We start from the raw sequence: 25,474 nt of genomic DNA, 5'->3' as shown, positions 1-25,474 counted from the left end.
AAAAATGGTATTGTAACATACATACATACATATCGTCACGCCTTTAATCCCCAAAGGGGTAGGCAGAGGTGCACATTATGGCACGTAATGCCACTACAATGTACACCCACTTTTCACAATTTATGTTGTAAGTCCCATGCAATAGGGACTCCGTGCTACCACTGAGAAATTTTCGAAAAACCGAAAAAAAATCCAGTAATACTTCGCCCGACCCGGGAATCGAACCCGAGACCCCTTGCCCGGCAGTCGCACTTGCAACCACTAGACCAACGAGGCATGGTATGGTATTGTAATAAAAATATAAAAACAAATTGGGGTAATTGAGAACATGAGGGGTAATTGGGAACATTCTCAATTACCCGCCACCCGCCGTTCCAATTACCCGCAGTCGACAATTTGAATAAAAATGGTCGCGACTTTCGATAGCGATTTAAGTGAAGTACACGTAAAGTTTTAAAACGGATTATCCATGGAACATGGAATAAACTTACGAAATATGGTGTCATTGTACTCAAAAATATGACATCTGCATCTAAAGTATGAAAACACAAAATTTATAACAAAAATGCAATAAAAATATTTTGACTCACCGTGACAAGATGCGTGCGGCCTCCCGCTCCCACTGTCGCTCGGGCACTGAGGGGCGGGGGAAGCATACGTCGAATAGCCGCGAAACGGGATACGGGGAGGGGAAGTGGGACTTATCAACGTGTTCCCAATTACCCGCCGTTCTCAATTACTCCACATTCCCCTATCTGTCTTTGTTGGGTGCAATTTGTGGTGCAAATTGCAAAGATAGTATATAACCTATCTTTGAACAGATAGATACCTACTGATAAGTTGATCCCAATATATTGCATGTGCCTCCAAGGCAATTATCATGATATACCACATCAGTACGGTAAACAAACAAATAATTTTAATTCATAAATAACAATCACATTCAGTGTTATATCGCTGACAACAAACTTCACTTTATGAATGGACGACTGATTATGAAATTGGTGTGTCAGTATACGTTTTTATGTATCATATAATGTGTTCTAAAATTATTATCTGTCGTGGCTTTAATTAATGGGAGGTAGTGCTGTGTTTGAAGATTACAATAGTGAAGAAATTTTGAAATAGTCCTCATTACGCAAGATGCAGGACTTTTTATAAAGCTCCTATGAGTTGGGGCGTAGGAGACGCCATAATAGTGGCTGGACCTGGTAGAAGGCGATGCAGTAGTAAGTTATAAAAAAAATATATTTATCTACACATAAAAATCAATTGTAAGAACTACAAACGTATACAATAGTGAAGGTGTCCATGGGCGGCGGCGATTGCTTACTAACAGGTAATACGTCTGCTCGTTTACCGGCGTGTTTCATAAAAAAAGATGTTATTATGTTGAATACGGTAAATTCTAAACGTTTCTGGATCTTGTAGGCTAAAATAATATTATCACCTCAAATGGTATTTATAGATATCCGTTTGCTGTCTTAATAAAATGATTGAATTGATTGATGGTCATCAAATTGATATAAAACCTGAAGATAAAAAACCAAAATGGTCAAAACAGAGAATTGTGATAAGACACACTGTGTCGTAATTTATAATTACTTTTCCTGCCACAGGTCTACAGGAAGAAATTGCAATAGAAATATATACCTTTGTACACTAGTGTGTTATGTGTGTGTATATAAAAATAGCAACTACCGCGCGGTTTCACCCGCTCTGCTTGGCTCCTATTGGTCATAGCGTGATGTTTTATGGCCTATAGCCTTCCTCGGTAAATGTTCTATTCAACACAAAAATAATTATTCAAATCGGACCGGTAGTTCCGGAGATTAGCGCGTCCAAACAAACTCTTCGGCTTTATAATACTAGTATAGATAATCAATAAATAAGACGGGTAATATTTCTTTTGATTATTCTCCATTAATGTACCATGATTTTTTAGTTAATTTAATATGTATTGTGTTATAATATTTGTTATGATTTTTTTAAACAAAGGATGCATTAATGAAAAGCTCTGTGATAACGTTACGATAGTGCAAAGTTGTTTGTCAACTCGTGCGATGTAAAATATGACCAATGTAGATTAGATACCATACTTACGTCAGTGATTTTTGACACATTTTCAAAAATTTTAATTCTCAGTGATAAGTACTTGTAATAAACATAAATTATACCTACAACAAAACAGTATTTATTAATATTTATAAAATCTGCAAAACTACACATTCATTCTTCATACAACCTATTAATATTTTCTTTGATCGTCTTAAATCTTAAATCAACAACCTTTAAGCTTCTCTCTTACTGCCTCGGAACAGACAAATCATATACCCTAAGACTATCGCGATTCTGGATGTTTCACATTTGCAGATTCGGGAAAGATTTTCGTGACAATCACTACGTTAAGTTACCTATGTTTTTTATGGCATAGAACGGTAAACTTGCAGATTGATCATCCGATGATAAGCAACTCGAGCCCGACTTCTAGATGCCCCGCAACACCTGAGGATTTACAAATGCGTTTTCAGGCTTTTTTTTTGGATTGGACTTCTAGTAACCTCTGACGTTGATTTTGTGTGATGCCGTTGTACATATTATAACTTCGGTCAAGTCGGTAAATGGGTATTTATATCGAAGCATGACCCTCCCAGTCTTATTTGTATTCTGCTTCCATAAATCCTTCCTTACAATAAGTCTTCTTTCGTTTAGTTTAATAAAAAATGCATTTCCATTTTTTTTTTTACTTTTCATCATTTCATCACAGTTGCGTAACAACATTTCTATCACAACTTAAATCATGATAACATAAATTATCTATACATATAATAAAATTGTAGGAAAGTCTTAACTGTACATTGAATATTTTAAAAAACCTTTTTAAAGGGTAAATCATCCAATGACTTTCTGGCCTTGGGCGAGGCTAGAGGGAGTATCAGACTCTTACTCACTAAAAACCACCGTATTCCCACTCCTGCTTTTCGAGCCGGAGCCCCGGTAACCCGCTAGGCAGTCCGCAGCTCCAGGTCGGCATCAGCCCTACAGGGCCCCATTTCTGGTGATCTGATGGCTCTGTGTGACGCATGCGGAACGCGACGCGGTCTGATTCTGGTCAGGTGGTGAGCTACCTTGTTTGCCGCCAGACCCGCACATAGGTACTTATCGATAACTAAACCAAAAATATAGTTTTTACAATTTTCTGTTAGTATGACTGACTTATACTCAAAAAGTACTGCATGGATTTACTTCAAATATTACTATCAGGTCGGGTCAATATATAGGCTACATATTATTACGCCATCACCTACGAGAGACGAACCTGGGACCGCAAGGAAACTGTCAAAAGTCACTATTCCACAAGGACGAAGTCCCGGGCAGAGCTAGTAAATGATAGAATGGAAATAAGTAATTGGAAAAACCCAGCTTTCGCTATCGCATAAATACATAATTAGCATAATATTCTTTATTATGATGAGTCTTTATCGTTTTCGTATTATTTTATAATCTTTAAAAAACAAAATACATTTGCAACATTATCACAATTATTTCACTTTAGGATTATTGTAGGAGGGTTTATTTATCACTCACGATATATCAATCAATCAAGTTGTTTGTTACATAAGGCTTCATATTTTGATAGCAGAAGATATAAAGCAACTTTATTTTTATGGCATAAGCTACATTATAGTCGTCGTCGGTAGTTTAAACAATAAACAAAGTCTGGAACAAGCCTAAATACCTTTTAAATAAATTTCGATCGAATTGTCTATATTACGGTCACCTAATTTTGATCTCTGATTGCATAGAAAACTTCTGACAACAACACACTATTACCGTTAATCTCCATGTTCAGACCAGCCAATTAAGGCAAGAACTGAGGCAGGAGAGGTAAACACTTTAAGTGAAAATAGTTACGAGTATTAATAACTGATTTTTAGTTTTATCACTCTCTTAAATAGTTCTAGAAAAAGAAAACGTCTTCAGGATTTTTGAGTCAGGTCCGATTTTGTACGGATAATAATAGCCCAATTTGTGTAGGTCGCCACAAGCATGCCTTGAAGACGTAGTCGAGTTCAAAGTAACAAGTCAATGAGAGTCACTTCTTTCATGAGCTGAATCCAGAAACGACTTTAATATTGGCATCGTAAGTTATATCGGTTCTGACACTCCCGCTCGCCTCATCCAATGTAGGAGAAGTCATTGGATGATTTTCCCCTCAAAAAAAGCGTTATATCAGTTATTTAATTTATAATGTTAGCAAAGTTTTACAGGAATACAATTTGCTCACAAAAAATATAAGTATAAAAAGATATAGAAGAAGAAGATATGATATACCTACATAAAAGACCTGTATAAAAAGAAACTCGACCCAAAAAAATCACTTCCTTAAATTTTTTTAGAATGAACCACTCCGTGATGGAATGTTGTTTGTGAATTGAAATTTCAAATATCTGAGACTTAAAACTAAAAATTATATAAATATACATACAAAAATGTTCAAGAATATTTGGGCGGAGCTTAAACTAATGGCGCTTAGAATAGATAAATTAATAAGATTAGTATTACCTATAGTAATAAAGTTGTACACAGAAATTTTAAGAACCGCTTTAATCTTCTACCCCATGTAAAAATAAATACCTGTTCTATTATTATAACTTAAGTCGTAGTGGCCCTGAGGCTTAAGACGCTCGCTTCTCATGCATGTGGGCACGGGTTCATAACCTACCAACGTCAAGTACCAATGTGACATTTTCAGAGTTATAATGTACTTTCTAAGATTATTAAGACACATCTAATCATGTCTTACACACCACCGACAAACGGTGAAGTAAAACATGGTGAAGAAACATCTAATCTTCTTCGTGTGAAAAGAGGCCTTTGGTCAGCAGTGGCCACTTACTGTTGATGTGATGTCATGTGATTATATCCTAAGTTTATGAAAATTATTTTTAAGCATCAAAATATTTTTCAACATAATCCCAAAAAAGAAAATTAAAAATATTACATTATAAGTCAATGCTAATTTAGATCTACATCATAATACTTTCAAGGAACAGCCTCCTTGAAACAGAAAAACAAGTTACCATATCAGTATTACCTTGTTTATTAATCAAATCCTAATAGATATCAGATAATTAATGAGACAGATATTTAAATCCCTTCTTCTATCTGATAAAGTGAACACAGGGAGATTAAAGTACCCAATTTCTTTTGACATCAGCGCATGGGTAATTCTTTGATTTGATCTCTTAATTCGAATGATAATGGTATCTACTAATAAACCCAAATCATTGTTTGTGTCAGTCTTATCTTCGGATAAGTGGTGATTACCTAAGACAGAAAGAGCTAGTAAAGTTGCCGACTCATATGGATGGATATGACCAAACATAAGCTTGCTTGCAATATTGAAATTATTGAAAACCATTATATAACATAACTTAATAATTAAACTAAAAATAGGCATGGTCCCGAACTGCTGGCCTTTTAGAAAGGCTTAGAGTCGCCCAGCGCGCTATAGAAAGAGCTATGGTTGGATTATCTTTGCACGACAAAATCCGAAATATGGAAATTCGCCAAAGAATAAGAGTTACAGACATAGCTCTCAAAATATGCGGGCTGAAGTGGCAATGGGCAGGCCACTTCTCTCTGAGGACTGTTGGCCGCTGGGCCAGGAAGGTGACCAAGTGGCGACCGCGGACCGGAACACGTAACGTGGGCACACCTCACTCTAGGTAGGCAGACCTCCCACTAGATGGACCGACGACATCGTCAGAGTTGCGGGGAGCCAGTGGATGCAGGTGGCAGCTTGTCGTTCTAAGTGGAGGACTAAGGGGGAGGCCTCTGTTCAGCAGTGGACGTCTCTCGACTAATGATGATAAAGATGACGATTGGAATAAAGGCCAGTCACCAGCAATTTTTTACCGACCAGAGTAAACCGGTCACACAGAAAACAACGCAACGAGCTTACCGGAGAAAAACTTCTCTGGTGTTGCCGGTGTCTGAAGTGAATATATATGTTTCTTATGGATGTTCAAATTATATTTACTCCGTAATTAATGAACCATAAAGGCAGCTTGGCTAATTATGACCCACATGGTTGTGCTACTTTATACATAGTGATACCTTCACTTGATACCTAATCAACCAATTCGAAGATTACCTATTATTTGTTTGATAGCTCTGATTAATTTATTTACATTTTGCACTGATCATCATCAACTACTATCTATCAGCTAATCAGCTTTGTCATCCAAATTTATGTAACGTCAATGATGAGTATAGATAAAATTAAGAATATAAAAATAAATCCAAAGCAATTTTATTTATTACTATATTAGTTTTATCAATATGAAGTTCTCGGTGGGAGTTCTGTTGGCTCTAGTGGCGCTTGGATCTGCCAGGCATATAACTCTTGAAGATGTCATAGAATTTGAAAGCCATCCAGCGTATGGTTACATTGAAAAGATTGGCAAGCCGCTTGCTGATGAAGTTAGGATAAAAGAAGAAGCTGCCTTGGATGATCCATCTCGCATTATTGGAGGTTCCCATGCAGTACTTGGACAGTTCCCTTACCAGGTAAAAACTTTGTATTATACTTACGACCGTATTCGTGGTGGCCCGATGGTTTAAGGCGTCCGCTTCTTTTGCATGAGAATGCGGTTTTGAAACCTACCAACGGCAAGTACCAATGTGACTTTTGCCAGGTTATATGTACATTCTAAGATTATTTAGACGCAACTGACAAACGGTGAAGGAAAACATCGTGAGGAAACCTGAGCTTACAATTACTAGTTATAAGTTAGAAATCGCCAACCTGTATTGAGCAAGCGTGGTGATTAATGCTCAAGCCTTCTGCGTGTGAGAAGAGTCCTTTGGTCAGCCGTGGCCACTTTTAGGATGATGATACATTCAACATTTGCTTATTTGGTTGATTGAATATGGTTGTAGAAGTTCTGCTACCAAATGATTGGGTTGTAATAAAATATGTAGCTTAATTTTACACTATCATGTTACGCAGGTTGGACTTCTAACGGAATATCCACATGGAGTTTCTGTAGCCAGTGCAGTACTTATCTCTGCAAGACGAGTGCTTACTGCCGCCCACAACATAAACGATGCTGTGCTACATGTGACGAGAATTAACGTTATCTTGGGTTCTGTAACTATATTTACTGGAGGTACTCGACTGGTGAGCACAAGCTTCGTTTTGCACGAAAACTGGGCACCTCCAGTCAGGAATGATATCGCTATTATCAATTTGCCGCACAACGTTGGCTTTACTAGTAAGTAAATTCATCTTTTTTATAGTAGGTACCAGGTTTAAAAAATACTATATTTTAAATCAGGAGTGAAATTCTTTCGCGGATTCTGTGTTTTCTGATGGGTATAACCTAGCTATCTTCAAAGTCCGAGTGAATAGGTTGCTTATTTCTGTAACGGTTTTTCCAATAGATACTCTGTCTTGTTTTAATGTTGCCTTTATCATATAGAAGGTCATCTTACCGATTTTTTTATCCACAGATATTCTTTCTCCTATCGCTCTGCCCTCTGGTGCTCAACTCAATGAAAACTTTGTTGGTGATATCGCTATTGCATCAGGTTACGGCATGACCTCGGAATGTAAGTAACATTAACAAAATACTGTGTTATGTATTAACTTTATAACATCTGTAGGTACAAAAGAGAATGCTCAAAAATGTATGAAGCAAAAACCCAGAATCGATTAAAATAATTTATATGTGAAGAGGTAGAGTATACACCGTATAACCCAAATTCAATAATTATTTTCGTTTAAACCGAGATATATAATGTTATAGGTTTAGTAATTATAAAAATGTTCCAGTTTATCATGATCACGCCTTGTATGATCTTTCCGCAGACTTAACAGTCAGACAAAATCACATCGTGGTATGATGATAATCTTGGAAAATCTTGCAGGTTTGGGGGTTTGCATGTAATTCTCGTAGATATTATTCTTTATCTGTATTCTTCACCTAGCTCTTTCACAAGTAACAAATACAGTAACAAAAAATTAACCAGTTAGTCAGTAATCGTCCTGCTATACAAAATTATAATATTTTGCAGACTGCTAGCTCGTCCGGTTATGGTTTTGGCCAAATAATAGCGTATTTGCGACCTCTTAATACGAGTAGAGTCTATTATATCACTCATAAATGATTTTATTCGACGCTGGGTTATTTTGGGCATTCTCCTTTTACATTAACTTATTTTCTTTTCCTTAGTTGGAGGAATACCGTCTAACCAACGCTTGAGTTTTGTCCATTTGCCTGTAATTTCAAACAATGAGTGTATTCAAACCTTTGGATCAACCATCTTGGCGTCCAATCTTTGCACGAGTGGAGCTGGCAAAAGGGGCATTTGCACCGGAGACTCTGGAGGCCCTCTTGCTGTTACAAGAAACAACAGACTAGTTTTGGTACGTAGTTTTAATTATACTTCTTAAACTTGACTTCTTAAAGTATTACTATTTTGTGTTCCTAAAAGTATCCTGCCACGTGTGCGTGTTTTCCTGCAACAAAGAGTGGTCGACAACTGTAGACACAATTTTGGTGACTTAGTATGAGAAATATGATAGCACAGGTTACTAGTTATTGCAGCCATATTGTCAATTCAGAACGACTTAACATCCTACTCTAAAGCAAATAAGTTGCTTTCAAGTGCGCGTGTTTACCACCGCTAAACTACTACTATAAAAACGTAAACCAATTTTACAGATTACACTTCTTTAACAAAAAATCTGCGCTCTGATTTTATTATTAACTTAGAAAAATAATCGTTTTAATGTTTTATAATTTGTTCTTTCTTTAGATTGGTATTACATCATTCGGCTCACCCCGTGGTTGTGAAGCCAGCCTGCCGTCTGGTTTCGCCAGAGTCACATCCTTCATGAGCTGGATCAACAGACACCTCTGAAACTTTATAATGAACAAATGTAATGTTAGTTGCTGAATGAAGTGCCTATTAATTACTATGTTTTTTCAAATAAAATATTTAAAAACTTATAGTTCTTTCTTCTTTTTCATTTAACTTCTCAAACGTTAATAAATCCAAGTCTAAAGTCAGATTTTTTTTTTATTATGATTAACCTTCAAGGCTTCTCCGAGGTAACCCACTACATAGACTGGATTAATAAACTTCTTAAAATTTTTGATCTAAGTATATCTTAATACACAATTTAAATGCTATAGTAAAAAATAAACAAATATGACCTTTTTTTTGAGGTGTGAAAGTCATCCAATGACGTGAGGCGGGATGGAGTGTCAGCCTCTTACTGACTAAAAACCACCCCGTTTGAGCCGGAGCCCCGGTAACCTTTAACGTCGTCGTTCGGTTTGTCAGAACCGGAAGAGTCTGAAGACGGCGAAGAATCAGAAGAGGAGGGCGTTCCGTACAATGTCACTAAGTTACAGCGAATTTTAGGGGATTTAGAAGAACCAGACCTTCGATCTACTGCAACAATTCGAGCATCGTTATCGCCTCAACTATCAACATCATCTGATGCGGAGGTCCCATGCGGTGAGCCTTTACTTGTAATCACGTAAGTTGCCTGTAAAAGGTAGAGGACGAGGAGCTAGGATGGAACGTAGATCCGAAACGGGACGTAGATTTGGAACAGGACGAGAAGCTGGAACTAGAATGGGACGTGGAGTTAGCACGAGGCTAGGAAGTGGGGTTGGAGATGAAGACAGCGATTCATCCGAAAATAATAACGCCACCAGTAACAGAAGCAGAGTCAGAAGCAAGCGATTCTGACAGAGATGAAGAAACGTGGAAAAAAACCTCATGGACTGATATTAGGCCACAGCTTGAGTCCTTTGATAGTGTTCCAATGACTCCGACACGCGTGTTACCATCTAATGCCAGGCCTATCCGATATTTTGAAAAAAAAAAATACTCAAGAAGTTTTTGAATTAATTATCACAGAGACTAACAGATATGCATGTCAAAACAACGTAATAGGCTGGACCATACTAGACATAAAGGAATTGAAGGCTTTCCTAGGTATATTGATTATTATGGGATACAATATTTTACCTACTTTCGAATTGTATTGGTCATCGAATCCCGAATTTAGAGTTGACGAAATAGCTTCCACCATGACATTCCGAAGATTCAAGCAAATTCTAAACAACCTGCCAGAATTAGCCCCGAGTATGATAAGCTATTCAAAATTCGCCCGTTATTGACGCTTATAAACACCTCTTTTCAAGAAAATGCGCACAACTCTTCCTCCCAGTCAATAGATGAATCAATGATTCTTTTCAAAGGAAGGTCTACATTGAAGCATGGAGTTTTAAGGTGTGGTGCCGCTGTGATAGTATAACTGGTTATCTGTACGAATTTGATATATACACCGGAAGAGATGGTGACAGAGTAGAAGACAATTTAGGAGGAAAAGTGGTCAAGAAGTTAACAGAAAAATTTAAAGGAATGGCGGCAGAGCATGTTACGTTTGATTATTTTTTTTTTTAGCTGTTATGATATCATGAATTATCTACATGTAAATGGTATTTCTGCGAGCGATATTGTACGCAGGCAAAGAGCAGACTTACCGAAACTTGTGAAAAGTAAAAGAAAAGAGTCAAGGAGAACGTGGCTTTTGTAATCTGGCAAGATACAAAAGAAGTTTTATTTATGACCAATGCTTTCCATCCCAAGGACAATGAAACATGTCTACCCAGGAAAGGAAGAGACGGTTTCAAGACAGATGTAAGGTGTCCTGCAGTAGTGAAAGAGTATACAAAAAGAATGGGTGGAGTAGATCACTTTGATCACATCAAAGGGACATACTCAGTAGGGCGAAGGAGCAAACGGTGGTGGCTTCGCTATTTTATTTTATTTTTGATGCCTGCATCACAAATTCTTTTTTAGTCCAGGGAAAGAATGCGAATGCAACCAAATTGTCCAACCTAGAGTATCGTATCGCTCTAGCCAGAAGACTTATTGGTTGTTTTTCTTCCCGAAAACGTCATGCTGAAGGCGTCAACTACGCCGTAAGAAAAAAAGTTGCTGTATCTGAAAATTATCGAAAGGCAATTCACATCGTTGCACCGGAAATCCGCTTTTCCAACGTTGGTGATCACATGCCAAATGATATACCGTCGTATCAAAGATGCCGATATTGCAGCACTAAGGCAAAAGATAAGCGATCTAAGATCAAGTGTAGCGAATGTGGAGTGGCATGGTGTTATACATAAGGGTTTATGTATAACACCATGCTTTTCGAATTTTCACAAACAAGTTCATTTTTGTTTCTATTTTCTTATTGGTATTCAATTGTGTAATTGAAATAAAGTTATTATGTGAAATTTATGTTGTTTTTTTAGTTTGCTGAAAAATCATACTACAATTTCATTACTCTCAATCAGGTAGAGGGAATATTCTTACCACCAATTAAAAAAAAAGTAAAAAAAAATTGAATCTCAATTTTTATTTTAGGCATCTTATGTAACACAAATCCGAAAACCAAATCTTTCTATCTCATCTAGATCCTTATAACCGTTAAAGGGTTAAAAAACAAAATACATTTGCAACATTATCACAATTATTTCACTTTAGGATTATTGTAGGAGGGTTTATTTATCACTCACGATATATCAATCAATCAAGTTGTTTGTTACATAAGGCTTTTTATTTTGATAGCAGAAGATATCAAGCAACTTTGTATAATAAGTAAGCTATGTAGCTTGTCTGAATTTTCTAGAAGTTCCTAGTTAGAAGAATATGTATAAGTATATGTATTTTTAATCACAGCTTTTAAGAATTTTAACAATTAAAATTCCCTGGAACAAACCTTTTAAATGGATTTCTATCGAATTTTTGAATTTTTAGATTAAAATGTTTAATTGTGGCTATATTGCTGTCACCTGATTTTTACTCTTTATTCCACAGAAAATGTTAATGACAAACAACACACTATTACCGTTAATTTCATGTTCAAAACAGAATCAAAAACTAAAAAACCAGGAACATCATTAGAACTCAAAACCAAATTACCTTATTATTATTTACCATTCAAAATTTAACAATTGAAAATAATTAGGTATTAATAAATGACTGAATTTGACAAGCTTAAACTGGTTTTTATTTTCAAATCAGTTTCTTAAATAATTCTAAAAGAAGAAACGATATGTTCAGAATTTTTAATCAGATTTTGTACGGATAATAATAGTATAATTTGTGTAGGTATCAATCGCGAAGCATACAAACCTCGAAAATGTAGTCGAGTTCAAAGTAACAAGTCAATGAGAGACACTTTTTTCATGAGCTGAATTCAGAAACGACTATTATTACGATATTGGCATCGTAAGTTATATCGGTTCTCCGGAGCTGCGGACTACCTAGCGGGTTTACCGGAGCTCCGGGTCGAAAAGCAGGAGAAGGAACGGGGTGGTTTTTAGTCAGTAAGAGTCTGACACTCCCTCTCGCCTTGCCCAAGGCGGGAGAAGTCATTGGATGATTTTCCCCCTCAAAAAAAAAAAAAAAAAAAATAAGTTATATCGGTTCTGACGCTCCCTCTCGCCTCATCAAATGTAGGAGAAGTCATTGGATGATTTTCCCCTCAAAAAAAGCGTTATATCAGTTATTTAATTTATGATGTTAGCAAAGTTTTACAGGAGTACAATTTGCTCAGAAAAAAATTAAGTAAGTTTAAACAGATATACAAAAGGCCTACAAAAAGAAACTAGACCCAAATAAGCCACTTCTCTATTATTATTTTTTTAGAATGTACCATTCTATTAAGTGATTAATGAAACGAAATTCCAAATATCTGAGACGCTGAACTAAGAATTATATAAATATTTGTATAATTTTTAGTGTATATACATAGGTACAAGAATATTCAAGAATATTTGGGCGGGGCTTAAACTAACGACGCCCAGACGAGACAGTTGCTTCTTGCAGCAGATGGGATAACAAAAAATTCAAGTACCGTACCTAAATGAACATCAAATTATGTATCCTTACTATGAATTTAATTCAACTGTTTGGAAAATTACATTCCTGTACATTATAGCCTTAGTCGTTTACGATGCCCGCTTATCATGCATGAGGGCGCGGTTTCGAAACATACCAACGACATTTTTTGAGTTATAATGTGTGTGTGTGTGAAAATACTGTAATCTTCTTCCTGTGAGAGAGAGAGGCCAACAGCAGTGGCCACTTATAGGCTGTTGATGTGATGTGATGTGATTATAGCCTAAGTTTATAAAAGTTTTTTAAGCATCATAATCTATTTCAACATAATCCCAAAAAAGAAAAATATTAATATTAGGTACATTATAAGGCAATACTATTTTTAATATACATATGTACATCATATTACTTTCAAAGAACAGCCTCCTTGAAACAGAAAAACAATTTACCATATCAGTATTACCTTGTTTATTTATCAAATCCTAATAGATATCAGATAATTAATGAGACATATATTTAAATCCCTTCTTCTATCTGATAAAGTGAACACAGGGAGATTAAAGTATTGGGCGTACCCAATTTCTTTTGACATCAGCGCATGGGTATTTCTTTGATTTGATCTCTTAATTCGAATGATAATAGTATCTACTAATATACTCAAATCATTGTTTGTCTTATCTTCGGATAAGTGGGGTTTACCTAAGACAGAAAGAGCTAGTAAAGTTGCCGACTCATATGGTTGGACATGACCAAACATGGCAGGCATGGTCCCTAACTGCTGGCCTTATAGAAAGGCTCAGAGTCGCCCAGCGCGCTATAGAAAGAGCTATGCTCGGATTATTTTTGCACGACAAAATCCGAAATATGGAAATTCGCCAAAGAACAAGGCTGAAGTGGCAGTGGGCAGGCCACGTCTCTCGGAGTACTGATGGCCGCTGGGCCAGGAAGGTGACCAAGTGGCGACCGCGGAACGGAAGACGTAACGTAGGCACACCTCACTCTAGGTAGGCAGACTTCCCACTAGGTCGACCGACGACATCGTCAGAGTTGCGGGGAGCCAGTGGATGCAGGTGGCAGCTTGTCGTTCTAGGTGGAGGACTAAGGGAGGCCTCTGTTCAGCAGTGGACATCTCTCGACTGATAATGATGATGATGATCATGATTGGAATAAAGGCCAGTCACCAGCAATTTTTTACCGACCGGAGTAAACCCACGGTCACACAGAAAACAACGTAAGCGTTGTTTTACAATGTAAATGAGCTTACCGGAGAAAAACTTCTCTGGTGTTGCCGGTGACCATGAGGAGCGCCAATCTTACCATCAAGTGAATATATATGTTTCTTATGGATGTTCAAATTATATTTACTTCGTAATTAATGAACCATAAAGGCAGCTTGGATAATTACGACCCACATGGTTGTGCTACTTTATACATAGTGATACCTTTTTTTTTGAGGGGGAAAATCATCCAATGACTTTTCTCGCCTTGGGCGAGGCGAGAGGGAGTGTCAGACTCTTACTGACTAAAAACCACCCCGTTCCTTCTCCTGCTTTTCGAGCCGGAACCCCGGTAAACCCGCTAGGTAGTCCGCAGCTCCGGACATAGTGATACCTAATCAACCAATTCGAGGATTACCTATTATTTGTTTGATAGCTCTGATTAATTGATTTACATTTCCCACTGATAATCATCAACTACTATCTATCAGCTAATCAGCTTTGTCATCCATATTTTGTGTAACGTCAATGATGGGTAGAGATAAACTAAGAATATAAAGTTAAATTCAAAGCAATTTTATTTATTACTATATTAGTTTTATCAATATGAAGTTCTCGGTGGGAGTTCTGTTGGCTCTAGTGGCGCTTGGATCTGCCAGGCATATAACTCTTGAAGATGTCATAGAATTTGAAAGCCATCCAGCGTATGGTTACATTGAAAAGATTGGCAAGCCACTCGCTGATGAAGTTAGGATAAAGGAAGAAGCTGCCTTGGATGATCCATCTCGCATTATTGGAGGTTCCCATGCAGTACTTGGACAGTTCCCTTACCAGGTAAAAACTTTGTATTATACTTACGACCGTATTCGTGGTGGCCCGGTGGTTTAAGGCGTCCGCTTCTTTTGCATGAGAATGCGGTTTTGAAACCTACCATCGGCAAGTACCAATGTGACTTTTGCCAGGTTATATGTACATTCTAAGATTATTTAGACGCAACTAACAAACGGTGAAGGAAAACATCGTGAGGAAACCTGAGCTTACAATTACTAGTTATAAGTTAGAAATCGCCAACCTGTATTGAGCAAGCGTGGTGATTAATGCTCAAGCCTTCTGCGTGTGAGAAGAGTCCTTTGGTCAGCCGTGGCCACTTTTAGGATGATGATACATTCAACATTTGCTTATTTGGTTGATTGAATATGGTTGTAGAAGTTCTGCTACCAAATGATTGGGTCATAATAAAATATGTAGCTTAATTTTACACTATCATGTTACGCAGGTTGGACTTCTAACGGAATATCCATATGGAGTTGCTGTAGGCAGTGCAGTACTTATCTCTGCAACACGAGTGCTTACTGCCGCCCACAACATAAACGATGCTGTGCTACATGTGACGAGAATTAACGTTATCTTGGGTTCTGTAACTATATTTACTGGAGGTACTCGACTGGTGAGCACAAGCTTCGTTTTGCACGAAAACTGGGCACCTCCAGTCAGGAATGATATCGCTATTATCAATTTGCCGAACGCCGTTGGCTTTACTAGTAAGTAAATTCATATTTTTTTATAGTCAGTACCAGGTTTAAAAAAAGAAACTATAATTATTTTAAATCAGAATCTAAAGTAAAACTTTGAATTATGGGTTTTGCCTTCTGTTATTTAATAGATACTCTGTCTTGTTTAAATGTTTTCTTTATCGTACGGAGGCTGATTACCGATTTTTTATCCACAGATATTCTCTCTCCTATCGCTCTGCCCTCTGGTGCTCAACTCAATGAAAACTTTGTCGGTGATATCGCTATTGCATCAGGTTACGGCCTGACCTCGGATTGTAAGTAACATTAACAAAATACTGTGTTATGTATTAACTTTTTAACATGTATACATTGGAGAATGCTCAAAAAAGTATGGAGTAAAAATCCAGATTCGATTGAAATAATTTATGTGGCAAGGTAGAGTATACACCGTATAACCCAAATTCAATCATTATTTTCGTTTAAACCGAGATATATGTAATGTTATAGGTTTAGTAATTATAAAAATGTTTGAGTTTATCATGATCTCGCCTTGTATAATCTCTCTGCAGATTTAACAGTCAGTTTATACTGGATTTCCAACAAAATCACATCGTGGTATGATGATAATCTTGGAAAATAGTAGGTTTGGGGAGTTTGCATGTAATTCTCGTAGATGTTATTCTTTATCTGTATTCTTCACCTAGCTCTTTCACAAGTAACAAATACAGTAACAAAAAATTAACCAGTTAGTCAAGCGTCCTGCTATACAAAATTATAATATTTTGCAGACTGCTAGCTCGTCCGGTTATGGTTTTGGCCAAAATTAATAGCGTATTTGCGACCTCTTAATACGAGTAGAGTCTATTATATCGCTCATAAATGATTTTAATCGACGCTGGGTTATTTTGGGCATTCTCCTTTTACATTAACTTATTTTCTTTTTCCTTAGTTGGAGGAATGCCGTCTGACCAACGCTTGAGTTTTGTCCATTTGCCTGTAATTTCAAACAATGAGTGTATTCAAACCTTTGGACCAACCATCTTGGAGTCCAATCTTTGCACGAGTGGAGCTGGCAAAAGGGGCATTTGCATCGGAGACTCTGGAGGCCCTCTTGCTGTTACAAGAAACAACAGACTAGTTTTGGTACGTAGTTTTAATTATACTTGAATTCTTAAAGTATTGCCTTTTTAGGGTTGGTAAAAGTATCCTGCCGGCAACTGTAGACACAATTTTGGTGTAGCCTGGTATGTGGAATATGACAGTACAGGTTATTAGTTATTGCAGCCATATTGCCAATTCAAAATGATTTAAATCATACTATAAAGCAAATACGTTGCCTATAAGCAAGCGTGTTCACCACCACTAACGAGATAATGGCTTTGACCTAAAAATATTGTAAAAATGTAAATCAATTTTACGGATTGCACTTTTTCACAAAAATTGTGTGCTCTGATTTTGTTATTAACTCAGAAAAATATTATGTCTGATGTTCTATAATTTGTTCTTTCTTTAGATTGGTATTACATCATTCGGCTCAGTCCAAGGTTGTGAAGCCAGCCTACCGTCTGGTTTCGCCAGAGTCACATCCTTCATGAACTGGATCAACAGACACCTCTGAAACTTTATAATGAACAAATGTAATGTTAGTTGCTTTTGAAGTGCATATTAATTAATATGTTTTTTCAAATAAAATATTTAAAAACTTATAGTTCTTTTTTCTTTTTATCCGGGACCCATTTTAGAAAGCCAGCCGTATGTGGCCTCACTAAGTCTTCATAATTATTTAGAACTAGCTTTTGCCCGCGACTTCGTTCGCGTGGAATAGTGACTTCCGGCAAATTTTTGGTTTTAACCACATAGTTCCCGATCTCGCGGGATCTCTTCAAAAATGAGATGTGGAAGATATTCCAGGGAACTCTTCAAAAATCAACATAATGAGCTCTGCGTTTGAATTTAATAGATGTATACTCACTTAGGGCATTGAAAAAATAGTTTAAAAACGGACTTAAACTAACTTAAAACTAAAGAAAGCTACGAATTACGAATTTATAACAATTAAAAAAGAAACTATATTACAACCTATCCTCTATGCTATATTAACCAAGCTTAAACTAAATAATTTAAAAGAAACGACTTAAATCTAATCTAATTAATTTATAAATTAGACTTACAATTTTATTAAAAAAACTAACTACAGTAACTACTAATAATCGATATCAAACTAAACCTACGTTAAATAGTTTAACCAAAACACCAGGAAAACCCAACAAATAAACTTATTAATTGACAAATACAACGAAACCAATTTAGAATATACGAAACAGCAGGACCACTACAGACAAATAATATAATCATACGACTGATAATACACTTTTTCTACGATAGTACCGAAGCGCTCGGCCGATACCCAACCAAATGAATGTAACGAAACCATAGCGCGATCTATTTCGATCCCAACGCCATCTATCGAGGATAAAGACAACTTGGATTATTTATTTATACTCCGTTCGGGCATTTTCTTTGTACTAAAAGTTTAATTATATTGATATTATTTTTTTCATACCTTTTTACTATTTATTTACTTTTTTTCGATGAATTAAAACAATAACATGAACCGAAGTCGTGTAACGATCGACATAGAATTATCTATACTCCGTTAGAGCATTTTCTTTGTACTAAATGTTTTATTATATTGATATTATTTTTTTCATACCTTTTTACTATTTATTTACTTTTTTTCGATGAATTAAAACAATAACATGAACCGAAGTCGTGTAACGATCGACATAGAATTATTTATAAATAATTTATTTCTTATTTTTATTTTTTGATTTTTGAAATAAAAATATATCTATGTCCTTTCTAAGGTTCTAAACTATATCTGTACCAAATTTCAACCAAATCCGTCAAATAGTTGCGGAGATTAATGGTATAAGCATAGAATGTTCGACGTGATTCTTTAATTTGACATAACTTTTTTATTTATGAACCGATTGACATGAAACAAACACTAAATGTAAATTTAAGCATCCCACAATTTATTCGTGAAAACCGCATCCAACTCGGATCAGCCGTTTCTGAGATTAGCGCGCACAGACGAACAGACAAACAGACAAACAGACAAACAGACAAACAGACAAAAAAAAAGTTAATTACATTTTTGGGTTTGACATCGACATAACAATAACCCCTGCTATTTTTTTTATTTTTATTTTCAATGTACAGACAGCACTTTTCTACGATTTTATTATATGTATAGATGGGTCCCGACTGCTTACATTTTACTTTCTTTATTTTATTTTTTTATTTGACTTTCTTGTTTTAGGGTTTTTTCATTTTCATATTACTTATAAAGAAACGTACGCAGTCGGGTTTTTTAAATTACCTTTTTTTATTCATTTAAATATTCAAACGTTAATAAATCCAAATCTAAAGTCAGTTTTTTTTTTAATTATGATTAACTTTCAAGGCCTCTCCAAGGTAACCCATTACCTAGACAAGATTAATAAATTTCTTAAAATTTTTATGTTATTCTCCACCTCTATACCTATATATAATACACAATTTAAATTTTATAGTAAAAAATAAACAAATATGACCTCAGAAATAATTCATGCACTTTATTCCGTCGATAGTCGGCTACCAGTAGTAGCGCGATAGTCGCCGCGTCGTGTAACGCGGAAAGCTGATCATGAATGCTCTAAGCATGGCTTGAAACTAGTCGAGTTCCTCGTCAAACAGTTACTCGAGTAAGCCGATAACATAATAATTACGTAGAATTGGATGCTTTTTAATAATAGCACTTTTTTCCTGCATTCTTTCCTCTTTCCACATCCTCATAAACATTACTTATCTTATATTTATGTCAGTCTGGGTAAACCAAGGCCCTATTTCCAGTTATCAAACTGATGAAATTATCTAAGACATAATTCTCATTAACTCTTATCTACTCATTACAAAATTGGTATAATATAAATGAAGTCCTCAGAAGACAAGTGTTGAGTTTGTTGTAAACAGCACCATGAAGTTCTTGGTAGTGACTGTGTTGGCTCTAGCAGTGGCCGCCTCCGCAAGGCACATCACACTTGAAGATGTCATCGACTTAGAAAAGAACACGCCGTACGGTTACATCACCGCCGTCGCCGTGCCATTAGCTGACAAAGTCCTTATTGCTGAGGAGGAAGGCGGACAGAATCAGTCCAGAATCCTCGGTGGCTCATTTGCTGGTCTTGGACAATTCCCGTATCAGGTACTATACTAAAAAAACCGAAAGTATGCTAATGTTTTAAGAGACCTAGAAATGTCTATTTGCCCAAATATAGGCCCAAAACATCGAACTGTTTTTATAGTAACCTCTATAAGATTACAAAACTATTTCTCTTGCAGGCTGGACTTTTAGTCCACTTACCCAGTGGCAATGGTGTCGCCAGTGCAGTTCTAATATCAAACACTAGGGTACTAACAGCTGCTCACAACTTACACGATGGAGCATCAAATGTCCCAAGTGTCACCGTGGTCCTTGGAACCACCACACTATTGGGAGATGGCATAACATTTACAACCAACAACTTTATTTTACATGAAAACTATAACCTTTTCCAATTGATAAATGACATTGCTATCATCAATTCTCCGTTTACTATTCAAAGTTCAGGTAAGTAACTAATTAGCACTTTTATAATAGTCCTGATACATAATTATGACATTCATAAAAATCACAGTCAAATATTATCGATGTGAAAGATTGTTTGTTTGGACGTTTGTTCGTCAATCCCGCAGTAGACTTTACGCTGAAACTATAAGGCCGATGGTCGAAATTAGCAGTTCGCAGTACACGCGTGGCGTGAGACGCAGAGCCGGAGTTCGTCTATGTGCTTAACGTCTATATCACAGGAGGATTGTAAAATTCGCAATTATCACATTACGATTAGCCTTTTAGAAAACCAGGGCTGTTTTGTAATATACCTAATTGCTGGCCAACTAGCCGAATTGAATAGGTTAAACAAATTTTGATTCCTGAATTCCTGCAGTATCGAGACTTACGTGGGGAAACATAACCACGCGTACGAAGTCGCGGGCAGAGCTAGTGTAATAAATAATTAAGTAAACAAATCCTCTTGTCTTCAAGCTCCAGAAAAATGTTTTTTTAGATTTGCAAACTGTTTCAACCTAATCATGACAAAATACAATATTCAAGATAATCTTACAAGACAATCTAATTAATGAATAAAACCTCCAGGTACTGTGGCTCCCATCGCTCTTCCTTCTGGCTCTCAGCTTCAAGAGAACTTCGTTGGTGACAATGCTGTAGTATCAGGATTTGGAATGAATCCTTCAAGTAAGAAACTGGTCAATTTGTATCTTCCATACTTTACATTTTCTGTGAAGTAATTATTACTACTTTTTTCATTTTGTTATTAGTTGGAGGTGTTATCGCGAATCAGCCGTTTAGCTACGTGAGCTTGCCAGTGATCACAAACGATGTCTGCGCCCAAGTTTTCGGTTCAGTTATTCAACCTGCCATCGTGTGCACGGGAAGTGTAGCCAATAAAAATGTTTGCTCTGGTGACTCAGGTGGTCCTCTCGCAGTTCAGAGGAATGGTAATCCTCTTTTGGTATGTATAAACTGCTGTGCAATTTTGTAAAACATCAATGCGATATAAAAGAAAGAACTCATTTAGAAAGTAACCTTGAATTCTGTTCCGTGCTCTGTGAACAATTACGAAGATTCAAGTTTTTAGAGGGCGCTACAAAATTCTTATTATTATAGTGTGATAATCTGAAAAGTTTATGTATGTTATAATTTACAAATTAACATGAAACTACTATTAAATGTACATTTTTTTACAATTTATGGCTTAATCTTATTTTACTTGAACGAGGCACAAAATGAACCGATTTCTAACTTTTGTTTATGTATTTTTATAGTAAATTTTATAGTTTATTGATACAATGAATCTGAAACTGGCTATGTTGATTTTTTCTCAGATTGGTGTTGTATCATTCGGTGTACCAGGATGTGCTGGTGGGAACCCATCTGCTTACTCGAGAGTCACTCAATACATGAACTGGATAAACGCACGATTGTAAATAATTATTGAAATAAACAGTATAAAAAACTATAACTAATTTTATTTTGTATTGTATAATTAAATTAAATATTACATTTTGAAAACATTAAAACTGTTTTATTATACTTACCCATCTTCAAATCTCAACCTTTTATAAAACCATAATCAATTTCTATTACTACGATAAAGAAAAGCTGCGATAAATTTTCAATGCATTTTACCACGATTACACAAGACCAAAAGGAAAGGCTTGGATGATGACAGTGTAAATTCAAGTTCTAGACTGGTTTATCCAAAACATCAGACAAAGATTATACAAACAGAAAAGCACCTTAATATTTTGGATCTACAATCAATAATCCCAAAACAAACCTACTAACTTAAATCTTTACTTTATCGTATATTTATCATGGGGAAACCAAATCTTTATTTCAGTTATTATTCAATGTAACTTATCTAACTAAATACTAATCTATTCAACAAGGCTTATCTCACGTTAATGAACTGCTCGTATATAAACGCTTCCGTCTACCGATATGTATTGAGTTTGTTGTAAACAGCACCATGAAGTTCTTAGCAGTGACTGTGTTGGCTCTAGCAGTGGCCGCCTCCGCGAGGCACATCACGCTTGAAGATGTCATCGAATTGGAAAAAAACACTCCGTACGATTACATTAGGAGTATCGCCATACCGTTGGCTGACAAAGTCCGTATAGCTGAACAGCAAGGCAGTCAGAACCCATCCAGAATTGTTGGTGGTTCATTTGCTGCTCTTGGAGACTTGCCGTACCAGGTACTACAATAATTTTAAAATGTAATTTTAATGAGAATGGCGTAAACTATAGCAAATCATAAAATAATGTCGTCTATAATTAAATTAGAAGAATCATAAAGACTTTGCTTTGCAGGCTGGACTACAAATCAATTTACCAGTAGGCAGCGGTGTTGCCAGTGCAGCTCTTATCTCCCACAACAGAGTACTGACTGCTGCACACAACATAAACGATGGTGTATCAAATGTTCCGAGTGTAACTGTTGTCCTTGGAACTACCACTTTACTGGGTAGTGGTGTCAGACTGACGACTAGCGACTTTGTTATACATGAAAATTTCAACCTTTTCCAATTTATAAGTGACATTGCTATCATCAATTTGCCGTCTTCAGTTCAATTTTCAAGTAAGTGTACATTTTATTATGTTTATTGTACCTTCTGAATATATAGAAAAACAATTTTGAATGTCATTCTATGAAATCCAAATCAAAATTAATTCGTACTTATTTCCAGATGTCCTCGCTCCTATCGCCCTGCCTTCCGGCTCTCAGCTTCAAGAGAACTTCGCTGGTGAAGTTGCCATCGCCTCTGGTTTCGGCATTAATCCTATACGTAAGGGAACATTTTATAACTTTTGTTCGCATTTTCTTTGTAGGTGTATAAACTAATTATACTGTTTGTCACTCAGTCGGTGGTGCTGGTGTAATCCCAAACCAACCTTTAAGCTACGTGGATTTGCCTGTGATCTCGAACAATGAATGCGCACAAGTTTACGGAGCCGTTGTTCGGCCTGGCGTCGTCTGCACTGGCAGTGCTGTTGGAAAAAATATCTGCACTGGTGATTCTGGTGGTCCTCTTGCTGTGCAAAGAAATGGCAACCCACTCTTGGTAAGTATGACTTTAAATTTTATAGGCACTAAATATATATGACTCATTTACCTTAAGATTTGGAGTAAATGAGGTAAGTTGGCAAACAAGCTAACGCATTACCTGATAGTAAGCATTAGGCACCACCCATGTTACAAGAACATTCCCAACCTTTTTGGAATTTCGGGTTTTGGGGCGAATCCGGCCTCTCGATACCCCATTCAGATGGAAAAACACAACATCAGCATTATTTCACGCTGTTAGTGTTCAGATAGACCGGTCTCCTACCGTTTTTTTCTAGTTCTAGCTCCTACATTATAAGTTATTAGGTTCTTTATGTTAGAGTAAACCTACTAGCTATACTATATGTCTTAGTTTTATTAAAATATTCTATTTTTCTTACAGATTGGTATCGTTTCATTTGGTGCAGTGGGATGTTCTGGAGGCTCTCCTTCTGGATACGCTAGAGTCACTAACTATGTAAACTGGATAAACCAAAGACTGTAAAATAAAATTAAAATAAAACCTGTACTTTTATTAAATAATCTGCCATCAGTTTCACCCATAAGTTCAACTGCTTCTATTCTTATCTTTATCGTCACACCTTTTATCCCTGAAGGAGTAACCAGAGGACCCACTACGGTACGTAATGCCACTGCACAATGTACACCCACTTTTTACCATTTGTGTTATAAGTCTCATGTAATAGAGATTGAACCTATTGCCATATACCGGGTAAAATTCATGAAAATTACTACTAATTCCAGACTACTGAAAAATTATCGAAAAACCGAACGAATCCCAGCAAAATATTTTGCCCGAATGAATTCAGAAACTTAGGAATTATCAAAATACAGTAGTCTTGATTACAATAACATTTTTACTTACTGGAAATATAAGGATGATTTCGAAATAAACATTGTAGGCAAAAATGTAAAATTTTCAATGAATTGGGTCCACCCTTTCTCCTAACTGCCAAGCGTCTAGATCATGGCATATATCTATTATGTTGAAGAAACGATACAATATTTCATTAGATTGTCACAGGCTATGCATGATGGTTATGCTGGCAATATATCATGGCAAGGCTAATACAATTGTCGAGATTGTGACTATTGCACTTATAGGTATATTAAACTGTAGATAATATGATTATTACCAACGAAATACAGTGCCACTAAGATGCCGCCAAAAGAATAAATTATATCTTTAGTAGTAGCCAAGTCTACCAACAGATAGGAAGATAGATACAACGAATGAACTAGTAGATAGATATAGATTTTCATTTAAAGATAGGATAGCTTTAAATGAAAGTCTGTTCAAACTAACTTTTAAGCATATTTAGTTTTTATGGTCTTGCAAACTAAACGTACACAACACTTCAGCAATATTTGCTTCAGAATTTTCAGAGTAAATAATTTTGAGACCTCGTATCATTGCGAGGTTGAAAATTTCGTGGTGACTCACAAGTTTAAGTCTCCAAGTCTTCTCACGTCTCATGCATGAGACTGCGGGTCCGGAACCTACCAACGACAACTACTAATGTGACTTTATCCGAGTTATAGGTACTTTTTAAGATTATTTAGACACCACTGATAAACGGTGTTATAAGTATTGAGAAGCAAGAGATAAATGGTGTAGGCACTGGAAAAGTATTAACAACTCAACCTGGTATTAAAAACTCAATTTATTACTTACACATTAAATAAGATAATCAAATATTATTTAATTCGGTCAACAACAAATCTTCTTCAAGCTTATCGAGTGGAGTACAAAGAAGGATATAGGCTAATCCACGTGGGTTAAACCGCAGATAATAAGATAAATAGGATTATTGATTAATTCAATAGATAATAATCATAATTTTCGATAAACTTTTGTATTTCTATAGAAAAGCAATGCCTTTTCTCGAAGCTCATCGAAAATCGGTTAAATCCATACCTTAATAATATAAATGGGAAAATTCGTTTGTTTATTTGTTGGTCCTTTCTTCACGTCGCAACGAAGCGTTGTGAGTGTCTGGAGACCAACATAGGCTTTTGCTTTATTTTTTGTCTCTTTCTAACCCTCCACTTTTCTAAAAACGTGAGGTGGA

General features: G+C 36.2%; 3 protein-coding genes across 3 annotated transcripts; all 3 read left to right on the top strand.

The window, feature by feature from the left end:
• Positions 1–6,320: 6,320 nt before the first annotated feature.
• LOC118267874 (brachyurin-like) lies at positions 6,321–9,023 on the top strand. Its single transcript, XM_035582121.2, has 5 exons — positions 6,321–6,576; positions 7,019–7,283; positions 7,522–7,620; positions 8,244–8,437; positions 8,830–9,023. The coding sequence occupies exons 1-5, from the start codon at positions 6,349–6,351 to the stop codon at positions 8,932–8,934; spliced, it is 891 nt and encodes a 296-aa protein (XP_035438014.2). The 5' UTR covers positions 6,321–6,348; the 3' UTR covers positions 8,935–9,023.
• A 5,724-nt stretch (positions 9,024–14,747) lies between these two features.
• LOC126910800 (transmembrane protease serine 9-like) lies at positions 14,748–23,904 on the top strand. Its single transcript, XM_050694488.1, has 14 exons — positions 14,748–14,990; positions 15,433–15,697; positions 15,886–15,984; positions 16,620–16,813; positions 19,659–19,919; positions 20,057–20,324; positions 20,910–21,008; positions 21,092–21,285; positions 21,659–21,756; positions 22,218–22,533; positions 22,649–22,916; positions 23,026–23,124; positions 23,201–23,400; positions 23,785–23,904. The coding sequence occupies exons 1-14, from the start codon at positions 14,763–14,765 to the stop codon at positions 23,884–23,886; spliced, it is 2,691 nt and encodes an 896-aa protein (XP_050550445.1). The 5' UTR covers positions 14,748–14,762; the 3' UTR covers positions 23,887–23,904.
• Positions 19,010–21,824, top strand: LOC126910776 (brachyurin-like). The gene is made up of 5 exons (XM_050694448.1): positions 19,010–19,919; positions 20,057–20,324; positions 20,910–21,008; positions 21,092–21,285; positions 21,659–21,824. Exons 1-5 carry the CDS (start codon positions 19,692–19,694, stop codon positions 21,758–21,760), a joined length of 891 nt encoding a protein of 296 aa, XP_050550405.1. The 5' UTR covers positions 19,010–19,691; the 3' UTR covers positions 21,761–21,824.
• Positions 23,905–25,474: the final 1,570 nt, after the last annotated feature.

Source organism: Spodoptera frugiperda, chromosome 6 (assembly GCF_023101765.2).
Source record: "Spodoptera frugiperda isolate SF20-4 chromosome 6, AGI-APGP_CSIRO_Sfru_2.0, whole genome shotgun sequence".
Lineage (NCBI taxonomy): Eukaryota > Metazoa > Arthropoda > Insecta > Lepidoptera > Noctuidae > Spodoptera > Spodoptera frugiperda.
This window is presented reverse-complemented; position numbering and strand designations above follow the sequence as displayed.

What these genes read in the sequence shown, in the direction of transcription:
- LOC126910800 (XM_050694488.1), top strand. Translation starts at nt 14,763, where the DNA reads ATGAAGTTCTCGGTGGGAGTTCTGTTGGCTCTAGTGGCGCTTGGATCT. An exon ending in ATTTGGAATGAATCCTTCAA is followed by an intron (nt 21,009 to 21,091) that starts GTAAGAAACTGG and finishes TTTTGTTATTAG; the next exon opens with TTGGAGGTGTTATCGCGAAT. An exon ending in AACTGGATAAACGCACGATT is followed by an intron (nt 21,757 to 22,217) that starts GTAAATAATTAT and finishes ATACTAATCTAT; the next exon opens with TCAACAAGGCTTATCTCACG.
- LOC118267874 (XM_035582121.2), top strand. Translation starts at nt 6,349, where the DNA reads ATGAAGTTCTCGGTGGGAGTTCTGTTGGCTCTAGTGGCGCTTGGATCT. An exon ending in GCACAACGTTGGCTTTACTA is followed by an intron (nt 7,284 to 7,521) that starts GTAAGTAAATTC and finishes TTTTATCCACAG; the next exon opens with ATATTCTTTCTCCTATCGCT. An exon ending in GAAACAACAGACTAGTTTTG is followed by an intron (nt 8,438 to 8,829) that starts GTACGTAGTTTT and finishes TTCTTTCTTTAG; the next exon opens with ATTGGTATTACATCATTCGG.
- LOC126910776 (XM_050694448.1), top strand. Translation starts at nt 19,692, where the DNA reads ATGAAGTTCTTGGTAGTGACTGTGTTGGCTCTAGCAGTGGCCGCCTCC. An exon ending in ATTTGGAATGAATCCTTCAA is followed by an intron (nt 21,009 to 21,091) that starts GTAAGAAACTGG and finishes TTTTGTTATTAG; the next exon opens with TTGGAGGTGTTATCGCGAAT. An exon ending in GGAATGGTAATCCTCTTTTG is followed by an intron (nt 21,286 to 21,658) that starts GTATGTATAAAC and finishes ATTTTTTCTCAG; the next exon opens with ATTGGTGTTGTATCATTCGG.